Source organism: Acomys russatus, chromosome 13, assembly GCF_903995435.1.
Source record: "Acomys russatus chromosome 13, mAcoRus1.1, whole genome shotgun sequence".
In the NCBI taxonomy this organism is placed as follows: Eukaryota; Metazoa; Chordata; class Mammalia; order Rodentia; family Muridae; genus Acomys; species Acomys russatus.
Genome location: NC_067149.1, coordinates 71183580 through 71196018, shown reverse-complemented (window position 1 = coordinate 71196018; position 12439 = coordinate 71183580). Strand labels below are relative to the sequence as shown.

The 12439-nt window shown below is 45.7% G+C and overlaps 1 protein-coding gene across 2 annotated transcripts in view; it reads left to right on the top strand.

Moving 5' to 3' along the window:
• Dennd5b (DENN domain containing 5B) overlaps nt 1-12439 on the top strand; it is a 145435-nt gene that overhangs the window by 104988 nt on the left and 28008 nt on the right. For both annotated transcript variants that reach the window (XM_051155629.1, XM_051155628.1), the window contains 2 exons: nt 220-372; nt 3756-3834. In XM_051155629.1, coding sequence (XP_051011586.1) covers nt 220-372; nt 3756-3834 — 232 coding nt within the window. The remainder of the gene's footprint in view (nt 1-219; nt 373-3755; nt 3835-12439) is intronic.

The following is a 12439-nucleotide window of genomic DNA, read 5'->3' as shown; positions in this document are numbered from 1 at the left end:
TATATGTAAGTGTTTTCAACAGTGAATGCCTACAAACATTATTGTCCATCCATTTCTCTGACATAATAAAATAGAGAAGATATTGCTCCAATCAGATTAAGACATTGTGACTGAAAATCTGTAATTAAAATTGTAATGAAGGAAGCTGGATCTAGTAATTGATTCCTTGGTTCTGGGCTTCACCGTGTGGTAAATTATAACTACTCATAATGTCTTTAGACAAAACGCATGCTGGTAGAGAAGATGGGACATGAGGCAGTGGAGCTGGGCCATGGGGAAGCAAACATCACTGGCTTGGAGGAAAACACCTTGATCGCCAGCCTCTGTGACCTCCTGGAGAGGATATGGAGCCATGGCTTACAGGTCAAACAGGTAACTAACTCAAGGCTGCTGCTGGCATGGCCAGTGGAGGGACTTACTCATGGCAAGGGGCTGTTCAAGGTGGCAGACATCATTAATCCTAGTGCTAAGGAAGCAGAAGCAGGTGGATCTCTATTAGTTTGAAGCCAGCCTGATCTACATAGCGAGGCCCTGTCCTAAAAAAGGAAGGAAAGCCAGGTGGTGGTGGTGCACTCCTTTAATCTGGGAGGCACAGGCAGGTGGATCAGTTAGAGGTCAGCCTCGTCTACCAGGACAGCCAGGGTGACACAGAAAGCTTGTCTCAAAAACCAGAAGGAAGGAGGGAAACAAGAGTGAGACTGAGAAGGTTGCTCAGCAAGTAACGGCGCTGGCCACCAAGCCTGAGTCGGAGTGTGACCTGTGCCACCCACGTGGTAGAAGGAGAAGTGACACCTGCGAGTCCTTCTATAACTTCCACACAAGACTGAGAAACGTGACAAGGAGATGCCACAAGGTGACTAGACACACATCTGCACCATCCAGTTCAAGCAAAAGAAACACAACCTGGGCCGTGGCGTCCCAGCGCTTGGGAGGCAGGCAGCTCTACAAAGTGAGTCCCAGCACAGCCAAACCTCCACAGTGAGACTGTTTCAAACAGAAGGAAGGAAGGAAATCTATGATCAGGAGGATTTTTACTGACAAACAGAAAAGCATAAAATTATACACATTACAGAAATTATATCCTCTGTTAATTACAGTAAATTTTCTCCAGATAAGAAAATGTGAAAAAAAAGAGAAAAAGAGAAAAAAAAAAAGAGAGAGAGAGAGAGAAATAAATAAATAAAAAGAAAATGTGCTAACCAAGCCGGTGTGGTAGTGCACGCCTTCAGTCTCATTATTGTAGGATTCGCCAAAGAAGACAGCTCTGACGTGGGTCTAAGCCAATAGACAGTCTTTATTAGCCGCTGGTGACTGCACTGGTTGCTCAGGGTCACACAGTCGCTAGACAGCCATTGCCCTGGTGCTCCTCGGAGGAGGGCCTCAACTGTGCCGTGGGGTCCAGGGGACATAAGACCTTGGCCCAGAGTTAACCTGTTTGCTTTTTTTTTTTTTTTTAACTAGCAATAGCTGCCCCAGCTCTTAGACAGGTGGGCCCTCCTATGGCTACAGGGTCCAGTCACTGGTCAAGTATGTCACAGGGCATTACCATGGCCCCAAAGTTTGGGGTAAAACCCCTTTTGTCTTCTGTTTTATGGACAAACAGATGAAAAGGTTTTGAGACACCTGGAAATTCTAGGGCTGGAGCAGAAATCAGCTGTTTTATTCAGTCTGAGTCCTGATTAGGGGCTATGGGACATCCCTCCTGTGCTGGTGTACAAGCCTTGATATTTCCACAAACTCCTATGTCCAGAGGTGGCAATATCCAGCTGCATGTGAGAACTCTTGGACCTGTCTCTTACTCTTTGAAGCTGGTTCCTAACTCTGGCAGGAATCCTGCTCTCTGAGACTGGCTCTGACTCAGCTGGGCTTTCTACTGCTGCAAACAAACTCCGTTACCAAAGAGCAAGTTGGGGAGCAACAAGCTTATACATTTCTACGTTGCTATTCATCATCAAAGGAAATCAAGACAGGAACTCAAGGACAGGAATCTGGCTGTAGGAACCAATGTAGAAGCCATGGAGGGGGCTGCTTGCTTCCTGTGCCTTACTCAGCCTGCTTCTTTTTTGTTTTGTTGTGGTTTTTGGGTTTTGAGACAGGGTTTCTGTGTAGCTTTGTCTGTCCTGGACTCACTTTTTAGACTACGCTGGCCTTGAACTCAGACACACCCTCCTGCTTCTGCCTCCCCGAGTGCTGGGATTAAAGGTGTACGCTACCACTGCCTGGCTTCAGCCTGCTTTTGTATAGAACCCAAGTCTAGAAGGAACCTCCCCCATTGGTCACTAATGGAAAGAATACCTTACAGCTGGCTCTCATGGAGGCATTTCCTCAACTGAGGCTCCTTCCTCTCTGATGACTCTAGATTGCGTCAAGTTGGTACAAAACCAGCCAGTACAACTGAGCCCTTAATCAGTTTGACACACGCACAAACATATCACTGTTATGCCACAACCCTTCCTTATCCCTAAGGTCTCACATTAAAAACATAGTTTCAGCCGGGTCCTGGACACTAGATCAGAAGCGGTGTCCGACGTCTCTTAAGTGTCCAAACAGAAGGCACCTTAACCAGACTCACCTCTGGAGGGGGCAGACCAGGTGACCACCCACCCAAACATCAGGCAGTGGTTGAACACAGGGAGCCCTAGGAACCTCAGGTTTCGTACCCCCAGAAGTCCCCTGATCATCACGCTCTTCTTTACTCCACGGGGCTCCAAGGCCCCCAGTGTCTCAAAGTCTTGCTCTGGGATCTCGCTGGGGCCTCCAAAATGTTGTGGGGCATTCACCAGACACGACTGCTGGGACATGGGTCTAAGCCAATAGAATCCCAGGGTAGCCCCAAGCCTTTCTCAGGTTGAGCTTTTAAGCACAAAAACCATGTCCTGGGTGGACATACTCCAGTTAACAAGAGCAGTTAGCCAGAGGCAAAACTACACAAGCCAAATATCAAATTTAGTACATTCAGAGACTTTTCTATAATTATGGACTTTGATGGATTAGGCCTTTGTTTTAATTTGGGCAGGTGGTGCTGTCTGTGTATTGAGTTTTACAGTCTGAATGGCACTTCCATCATGGAGTCAGTTGTGTTAAGGTCTGGGGCCCTGTTAGACCATTACTTAGGTAGCAGAGGCAGGTGGATCTTTGAGAGAGAGAGAGATCTTGTCTCAGGGGGAAAAAGCTTACCAAAATCAAAAGTTCTTAATTATTTTAAATTATTTAATAGTTCAGGGCAGGGAAATCCAAATGGTCTCCTTGCTTTTGTTTCAGGGTACCCTCTCTGAAAGGCACCCCCTTTCTCCTTCCCCTTCCTAGTTTTCTACTCTCATTGCTGTTCCATAAACCTAAAGATATTGTATATCAACATACAGCTACTTCTTAAATTCCAAGGTTATTACTATGGTCTAATCGCATACAACGAAGCAACAGATGAGCCAAGGTCAGAGGTCGTCGAGGCCGCCCTGGCCTTCTGAGCTTGTTCTTTGACCAGGCTCTTGCTGGGATTCCCAGCAAAGCAAGGGAAGACTTTTACAACACTTGAAATGAGATGTTTACAATGTCACACAAGATTAAAGGTGTGGCTCAGCGCTATAGTGAAATGTCTCCTGTAGGGCGTGGGGTCAGGGGAGTCCCAAGGCTAAGAATGGAGGAGTCTGTGTGGCAAAACTGTTCAGTGACCAATATAATAACACTGACGTTGATAAGAAATTATTTTTTGATGAATTGTTTCTTTAAAGTGAAAATGCTGTACCTTGTACTTTCAGGGGAAATCTGCCTTGTGGTCACATTTAATTCAGTTTCAGGATAGAGAAGAGAAACAAGAACACCTCACAGATTCACCAGGTAAGCAGGTGTTGGGATAAGATAAAGTCTTGTGTACCCTGCACTGTGTACTCCTGACCTTCGTGGCTTCACCTCTCAAGTGCTAGGACTATACACAGGCATGGGCCAGCACACCCAGCTTGAGAGATTAGTTCAGTGGAGCGGGCATTATAGTGCCATGAGAAGAACCGTTTTATTTTATTTTATTTTTATTTTTATTTGAGACAGGGTTTCTCTATGTAACAGCCCTGGCTGTCCTGGACTTACTTTGTAGACGAGGCTGGCCTCAAACTCACAAAGATCCACCTGCCTCAGCCTCCCAAGTGCGGGGATCACAGGTGAGCGCCACTGCACCGGCAGAAGAACCATTTTAGATGGGCTCGTCTCCCTCTAGAATTCACTCGTGTTGTCAGTGAGGATAAAACAGAGGAAGCAATGTTACAAAACATGAATCTAGGGAAAGCCACTTGGCCTTTCTGAGTCTCAGCAAAGCAAAGGAAGGCTTTTACAACACCTGAGATGAGATGTTCACAGTGTTACACAAGATGGAGGATGTGGGGCTGGAGAGATGGCTCAGTGGTTTAGAGTACTGACTGCTCTTCCAGAGGTCATGAGTTCAATTCCCAGTAACCACATGGTGGCTCGCAACCATCTATGATGTGGTTTGATGCCCTCTTCCGGCCTGCAGGTGTACATGCAGGCAGAGCATTGTATACACAATAATAGATAGATAGATAGATAGGTAAGTAAATAAATTGTTTTGTAAAGATTGAGGATATGGCTCAATATTATAATAAAAAATTTCCTGTTTTCAATCTCTGCTTCCTCATTATAAGACAGAGAAAATTACAGGAGCTACCAAAGTGATCATGTTGATGTACAGAGCAAAGACAACGAACTGTGAAGGGCTGTGCAGGCTATTCTCCCAGGGTTAGAGTACCATATGGTATATACTGATTTTTTTATTGAAGAAACGTTCTGGGACCATCATTAATAATCTCAATATGTTTTGTTATATTTTACTTAATTATTTTTTTATTCAGGCATGTCTATGTAGAGGTCAGATGACAACTCTTGAAAGTTCTCCTCTTCCACTTTCAGGAAAAATTACATGTGCATCTCCAAGACTCTTAAGAGTCAGATTCTTACTTTGTCTCCTTCTCTTTGAGATGAGGTCTTACTATGATGCTCAGGCTGGCCTCAGACTTTGTGTAGGTTCCACCTCAGTTCAAAAGTAGCCGGAACTACTTGTATCACCATACCCAACTTAGGAGTCAGACTCTTCAATTTATAGAAGGCACCTCATGGTATTGGTATTATGATTCTCCTGCTACTTAGAATTATATAGGATTCGTTAGGCCAAATGATACTACTGCGTTTATTCACAAAGAATTTTTTTTTCCCTAGGCAGTGCTAATAATCAAACCCCAGGCCTCTCAGATCCATAGTCCAGAGCTTGATTGTCTTTATATAAGATAACCATTTATTTCATAAAATGTAGAAATAACAGTAGAAAGTTAATAGGAATAAAAGCTTTTAGCTGGGCATGGTGTCATGTGCCTGTAATCCCAGCACTCAGGCTGAAGCAGGAGGATCATCAGTTCTAAGCCAGTCTGAGCTACAGATGAGACCTTATCCCAAAAGACCTGAAAGGGGAAGGGAAAAATTTTATAGTGAATCAGCCATTTAAGAACCATTTTTTTTTTATTATAAATTCTTTCAAAACTTCAGAAATAAGAGGTTTCAAAACTAATTCTTTGGAACAGGGTCTTACTGTGCAGCCATCGTACCACTCACTGTGTAGACCAGGCTGGCCTCGAACTCACAGACTCCCCTACTCTGCCTCTTGAATGATAAGATCAAAAGTGTGCATCGCCACACCCAGCTGTAAAAATATTTTGAACTTCTAAGATAAAGTTGGTGACATGGCTCAGTGAGTAAAGGGTTCTCTGCCAACCCGGAGACCTGAGTGTGATGCCCACGTTTATATGGTGTGAAGGACTCAGTGCCACAGAGTTATCTTTTGACCTTCACCTAAAAAAGCTCCCAAGCTAGCCACTAGCTAAGACTATAAAACACTGAAGGTTAAGGTTGTCGCTCAGTGGCGAATGCTCGCCTGGCACATGTGAGGCCCGGAGGTTAAGCCCTAACCCTGGAGGAGGAGGAGTGACTGAGTGACGGGGTGAGTGGGTGGGTGGGTGGGTGAGTGACTGGGTGAGTGGGTGGGTGAGTGGGTGAGTGAGTGAGTGGGTGGGTGAGTGACTGGGTGAGTGGGTGGGTAAGTGAGTGAGTGGGTGGGTGAGTGAGTGAGTGGGTGAGTGACTGGGTGACTGGGTGGGTGGGTGGGTGAGTGGGTGGGTGGGTGGGTGAGTGAGTGGGTGGGTGGGTGAGTGAGTGGGTGAGTAAGTGAGTGACTGGGTGACTGGGTGGGTGGGTGGGTGGGTGAAGTAAAGGCATGCTTGTATTCATCTCCGTTTCCTTTCTTTCACTCTCCCTACCCAGAGTTTACTTGTCAGTGACCTCATTTTTAAATGTATTTGATAGGAACTAGGAGTGTGCAGCTGATTGCCCTCTCAGCACCTGTCACTGCTCTGCAGACCTGATTTAGATTTCCATCTCTAGTGTCTACCTCTTATTCCCCCCTCCCCTTTTTTTCTTCTGAGACAGGGTTTCTCTGTGTAGCCTTGACTATTCTGGACTCGCTTTGTAGACCAGGCTGGCCTCGAACTCACAGCAATCCACCTGTCTCTGCCTTCCGAGTGCTGGGATTAAAGGCGTACACCGCCACCACCCAGCTCTTATTCCCTTTTTGCTGTATAGAAAGTAAAAGCACATTGGTCTATTTCCTGTATCTAACAGAAAATTTAGCCATTGAGAATACAAAGCCATAAGACCTAAGTAGCTTCTCCACAGGGTTTTCCCTAGTTAGAAAGAGCTGAGCATAGTGGTGATCCCAGTACTTAGCGAATGGGAGAGGAAGAGTCTAAAAAGAGTTTGAGGCCATTTCTGGGGTGTGTCTTAAGACTGTTTCAAAAGAGAATAGATTCCCGAAGAAGTAGCTATTCGTGGGGAAATGTGGAAAGCCACATCGGGTCAAGGTGAAACAGAAGCATTCAGCTCTGGTTCAGAGAGCATGTGAGGGCCTGTGAGAGTGTGTGAGAGCGTGTGAGAGCATGCAGCTGCTTTGTGCTTCTGCCTGGCCAAATGGTGAGTTGGAAACCAGAGTCCCAGGCACCTTCAGTGGCCTCCAGGTGACAGTAGACTCAGCAAATTCTAATGTGAAAGATAAGTGAAAAATGCATCAAAGGCCCACGCAGTTTAGTCTCTGCTGCCCCCCCAAATCAGTAAAGGGCTCATGGCATAAGACAGGGTTTCTCTTGTAGTCCTGACTGTCCTGGACTCACTTTGTAGACCAGGCTGGCCTTGAACTCACACAGATCTGCCTCCCAAGTGCTGGGATTATAGGTGCGCCACCACATGCGGCCACTTTTATTTTTCTTTAGACAGAGTCTCACTGTGTGGCTCTGGCTGGCCTGGAACTCTGGCTGCCTTCAGCCTTGCAGAGATCTGAAAACCTCTGCCTCCACAATGCTCAGATTAAAGGCAGGTGCCTTTTTAAATTATGTGATTGTATGTGTGCAAACGTCTTTGGAGGCCAGAAAAGGGCATCAAACCTCATGAAACTATAGCTCAGGCAGTCGTGGGCTGCCCAGCATGAGTGATGGGACCAAACCCGGGTCTTCTGCAAGTACAGTGCATACTCACAAAAGTGAGCCATCTCTCCAGCCTAAGCCACACAGCTTCTCAAGTCTGTGTTTATTGTTTGAATAACAGATGAAGTTTATAAACATTGCTCTAGTACTTCTGATGATTTAGCCTGTGGAGACTTAAAAATATTTTGTAGACTGGAGGTGTAGTTTGGTTGGTAGAGATCTTGCCTAGCATGTACAACAGTGGATTTGAACCCCAGTACCACATTAACCATGGCATCGTGGTTGGTGCTCACCTATAATCCCAGAAGTGGTCCATACACACCTGCAATCCCAGCAGTGCTGCACATACACCTGCAATCCCAGCAGTGGTGCACACACACCTGCAATCCCAGCAGTGGTGCACACACACCTGCAATCCCAGCAGTGGTGCGCACACACCTGCAATCCCAGCAGTGCTGCACACACACCTGCAGTCCCAGCAGTGCTGCACACACACCTGCAGTCCCAGCAGTGGTACACACACACCTGCAATCCCAGCAGTGCTGCACACACACCTGTAGTCCCAGCAGTGCTGCACACACACACCTGCAGTCCCAGCAGTGGTACACATACACCTGCAGTCCCAGCAGTGCTGCACACACACCTGCAGTCCCAGCAGTGGTACACACACCTGCAATCCCAGCAGTGGTGCGCACACACCTGCAGTCCCAGCAGTGCTGCACACACACACCTGCAGTCCCAGCAGTGGTGCACACACACCTGCAGTCCCAGCAGTGGTGCACACACACCTGCAGTCCCAGCAGTGCTGCACACACACACCTGCAATACCAGCAGTGGTGCTCACACACCTGCAATCCCAGCAGTGCTGCACACAGACACCTGCAATTCCTGAAGTGCTGCACACACATACCTGTAGTCCCAGCAGTGGTGCTCACACACCTGCAGTCCCAGCAGTCCCAGCACTATGCAGGTGGAAGCAGGAGTTCAATTTCATCTTGGCTACATAAGATTTAAACTTCAGGTGGAGCTGGTGAGATGGCTCAGCAGGGGAAGGAGCTGCTGCCAACAGACGAGCTGAAGTCAGCCTGGGGACCTGCATGATGGAAGGAAAACATTGACTCCTACAAGTTAGCATTTGCCTTCCATATACATGCCATGGCACATGTACACACACAAATATATATAATAAATATTTTCAATTTATAGTGTGGCTGGGGATGTAGCTCAGCAGTAGAACACATGGTTTCATCCCAATAGCATGAATATGAATGCACATACATACACATGTTTTCATCCTTTCATCACATTTGTTTATTTTGTATAATAGGTACATGTATAGCACATACGAGGCCTTGGTTTCAGTTTCCATCACCTCCTCTAAAAAACAAAATTAAAGGAAAGCAATAGTTGAAACATTTTATTTAAACTTACTGCTATTTTTGAATCTTGCCTATGCTCTCCTCTGGCTAGCTAATTCTATCTCAGTTTGCCCAAAAACTGGCCTTTGAAATAACCCCTAATGTGGTCAATTTACTAACTGAAAAATATAGCCTTTGAAATAACCCCTAATGTGGTCACTCCATTTACTAACTGAAAAATATAGCCTTTCTTTTCTAAATCTCAACCTAAATTAAAATTGTAAATTGGCATTTAAGTTTCAAACATCTGTCCATCCATTGCACGTCTCCTTGGTGCTTGCAGAGCACACACTGTGCATTAGTCTCTCCAGGCCCTCTGTGCACTGCAGGCCAGGCATGGTGGTGCACACCACAAAGCTAGCCTCAGCTATATTGTAAGACTGCCTCCAAACACAAGGCCTAATAAACAAGTTGACTTATACTGGCTTTTATAATGGAAAGTCAATTTGACAAGGCTTGTTAGAGACAGATTATAACTTATCAAACACTGTGCCTGTGGCTGAGAAGATAATTAAAAGACTTCAGAAGGGCAGAATTAAAACTATATATTGAAAGCTGACTGTACACAAAGCACTATTCTAAATATTAGATTATCTAAACAAGATAGCCACAGTTACTGTCTCTAACAGATAAGAATATATAAACCGTAGAGAACGTGTGTAGTGGAAAGGATGTCAGTATCTAGAGGCTTCTCTAGCCAGCTAGCTCCCAAGTAATGGAGACCTTTTAGGCTAATAAAGGCTTCAAGGCACCGGAGCTGGGCAGATATCAACCCTCTGGGCTATTTTGCTAGTTCCCAGCTACACGCCCCAGTTACTTGCCATAATGGTTCCCTCCTGGGCTGCTTCCGCTCCATCCGGCCAGGCCTCGGGGCCCCATGCTCACGGTCCATGCTGCCCCATGCCACTTCCTTCACCCTGCTTCTCTTTTCTGCTTCATGGTCCCCATCTCACCCCAAGCCCGGGAACCTGAGCTCCGCCTACTTCTCTCCTGCCCAGTTACAGGCTTCTGGCTATTTTTATTAACCAATCAACTTTAAATTGGGGAGCAAGGTTTACAGAACATCACTTGGTTTATGTGAGAATGTGCTCATCTGTGCTACAATCAGATCTTGGGGGCCAGTAATTAGCATTAGAATACATAGCACCAGACCAACCCCCAACAAATTTAGTCACATATCCAAGCAGAGGTCTATAAAATTCCCACAGAGCTCAAGAACATCAAGGTCAACCATTAAGTTGCTTTTAGTTTAGTGATAAGCAGACAATAAATGAGAAAAAGATGAAAAAGAAGCATTAAAAAATAAATTTTAGAGCCGGGCATGGTAGCGCACACCTGTAATCCCAGCACTCAGGAGGCAGAGGCAGGCAGATCTCTGTAAATTCGAGGCCAGCCTGGTCTACAAAGTGAGTCCAGGACACTCAAAATAGATAGATAGATAGATTGATTGATTGATTGATTGATTGATTGATGACACTTCTTTAATCCTAGCACTCTGGAGGCAGAGGAAGGTGGATCTCTGATTTCAAGGACAGCCTGGTCTACAAAGCAAGTTCCAGGACAGCCAGAGCTGTTACATAGAAAAACCCTGTATTGAAAATAACAAAAGAAAGAGGAAGAGAGAGAGAGAGAGAGAGAGAGAGACACACACACACACACACACACACACAGAGAGAGAGAGAGAGAGAGAGAGAGAGAGAGAGAGAGAGAGAGAGAGAGAGAGAGAGAGAAATTTTAAGACTTTGAAAATGCATGACACACTCGGGAGGCAGAGGCAGGCGGATCGCTGTGAGTTCGAGGCCAGCTTGGTCTACAAAGTGAGTCCAGGATGGCCAAGGCTACACAGAGAAACCCTGTCTCGAAACCCCCCCCCCCCCGCCAAAAAAAAGAAAATGCGTGACATGTCATGCTGCCCACTCAGGGCTGCCAGAGAACAGCAGAGCTAAGACAAACTGGATCCTTCCAGGGTGTGCTCTCCAACCTTCTGCATCCAAGGAGGACCCACCTCCTAGTTTCTGCCGCCTCTTTTTAAAAACGATTTATTTATTATGTATACAGTGTTCTGCCTGCATGTATGCTTGCATGACAGAAGAGGGCACCAGATCTCATTATAGATGGTTGTGAGCCACCATATGGTTGCTGGGAATTGAACTCATGACCTTTGGAAGAGCAGTCAGCGCTTTTAACCTCTGAGCCATCTCTCCAGCAACCTCTGCTACCTCTTAATGCCATCAGATTGTACGTCTATCAGTGACTTGACCTACTGATGAGACTAGAGTCCAGATGGTCAGTCACCTCCCAGATGCCAGGCCACATTTGAACATTGTACTGGGGACTCAGCCATAAACACAGTTTTGGGGGTTACATTTCCTGTCCAAATCATTACAGTGCCTTCACCTAGAGGGCACTGACTGTGGAAGCTGCTGCTTTGTTACACCTGGTCTTTATTGTGTGATCTGTCAGCCTTTGTACTGGATTGGAGCAGGCCTCACAGTAGCCATGCACTCTGTCTTTGAGCCGTGCTCCCCTCTAGGCCTCACAGTAGCCTCCTGTTCATTATGAGTGTCTTACACATTTTCTGGCTCTTCTTTGTTGTTTCCTTCTAGCCAGCTTGCTGATCACAGTTTCACCCCTTTTCCTCTGCTCATAATCTTCCCCGACTTCTCAGCAGTTTGTTTTGAGGTTGTTATTTTGTTCAGTTTTATTTGTTTGTTGAAACAAAATTTCTTGTAGCCAAAGATGGCATCCAACTCCTGAACCTTCTGCCTCCACCTTCCAAATACAGATGTGTGCCACTAACCCTTCTCCCTACCCCACTTAATACCTCTATGGCTGTATTTTGGGTTGTCATGTGGAATGAAGTCATCCTCTGGGCCGTTTGACATCCTACACCGAAGGAACGTGCGCTTCAATATAGCACGCGGAAGCTAAGATGGCCTCAATAGAAGATAGCTATACCTTATTCCCCGCAAGAGTCTTATAACTCTATCTTTAAAATTGTAATAAAGTGAAATAAATGTAGGATTTTAGACTTTATAAGAGGATTGTTTGCCAGGTGTGGTGGCGCACACCTTTAATCCCAGCACTTGGGAGGCAGAGGCAGTCAGGCCTCTGTGAGTTTCAGGACAGCCAAAGCTGTTAAGTAGAGAAACACTGTCCTTTAAAAAAAAAAAAAAAGTTTAAAATTAAATGTTTTTTGTGCTGAGGATCCTCTTGGTTCACTCCCCAATATCACATAAACAGAGCTAGTGTCACATGTATGTAATCCTAGCATTCAGGAATTAGAAGCCAGCCTTGGATACATGAGACTTTATCACAAAAAAAGTGAAAAGCCATAAATAAGTGTCTCGTTCATAAACGCAGAGATGAAGGCTCACACACTTGATAGCTAACCTCTCCACATTGCCTTTGAGTAGGTATCCAGCACTGTGAGAATGAATAGCTGCAGAAAATGACTGGCTTGAGTGGCTAGATTTTCCACACATTGCTTTGTTT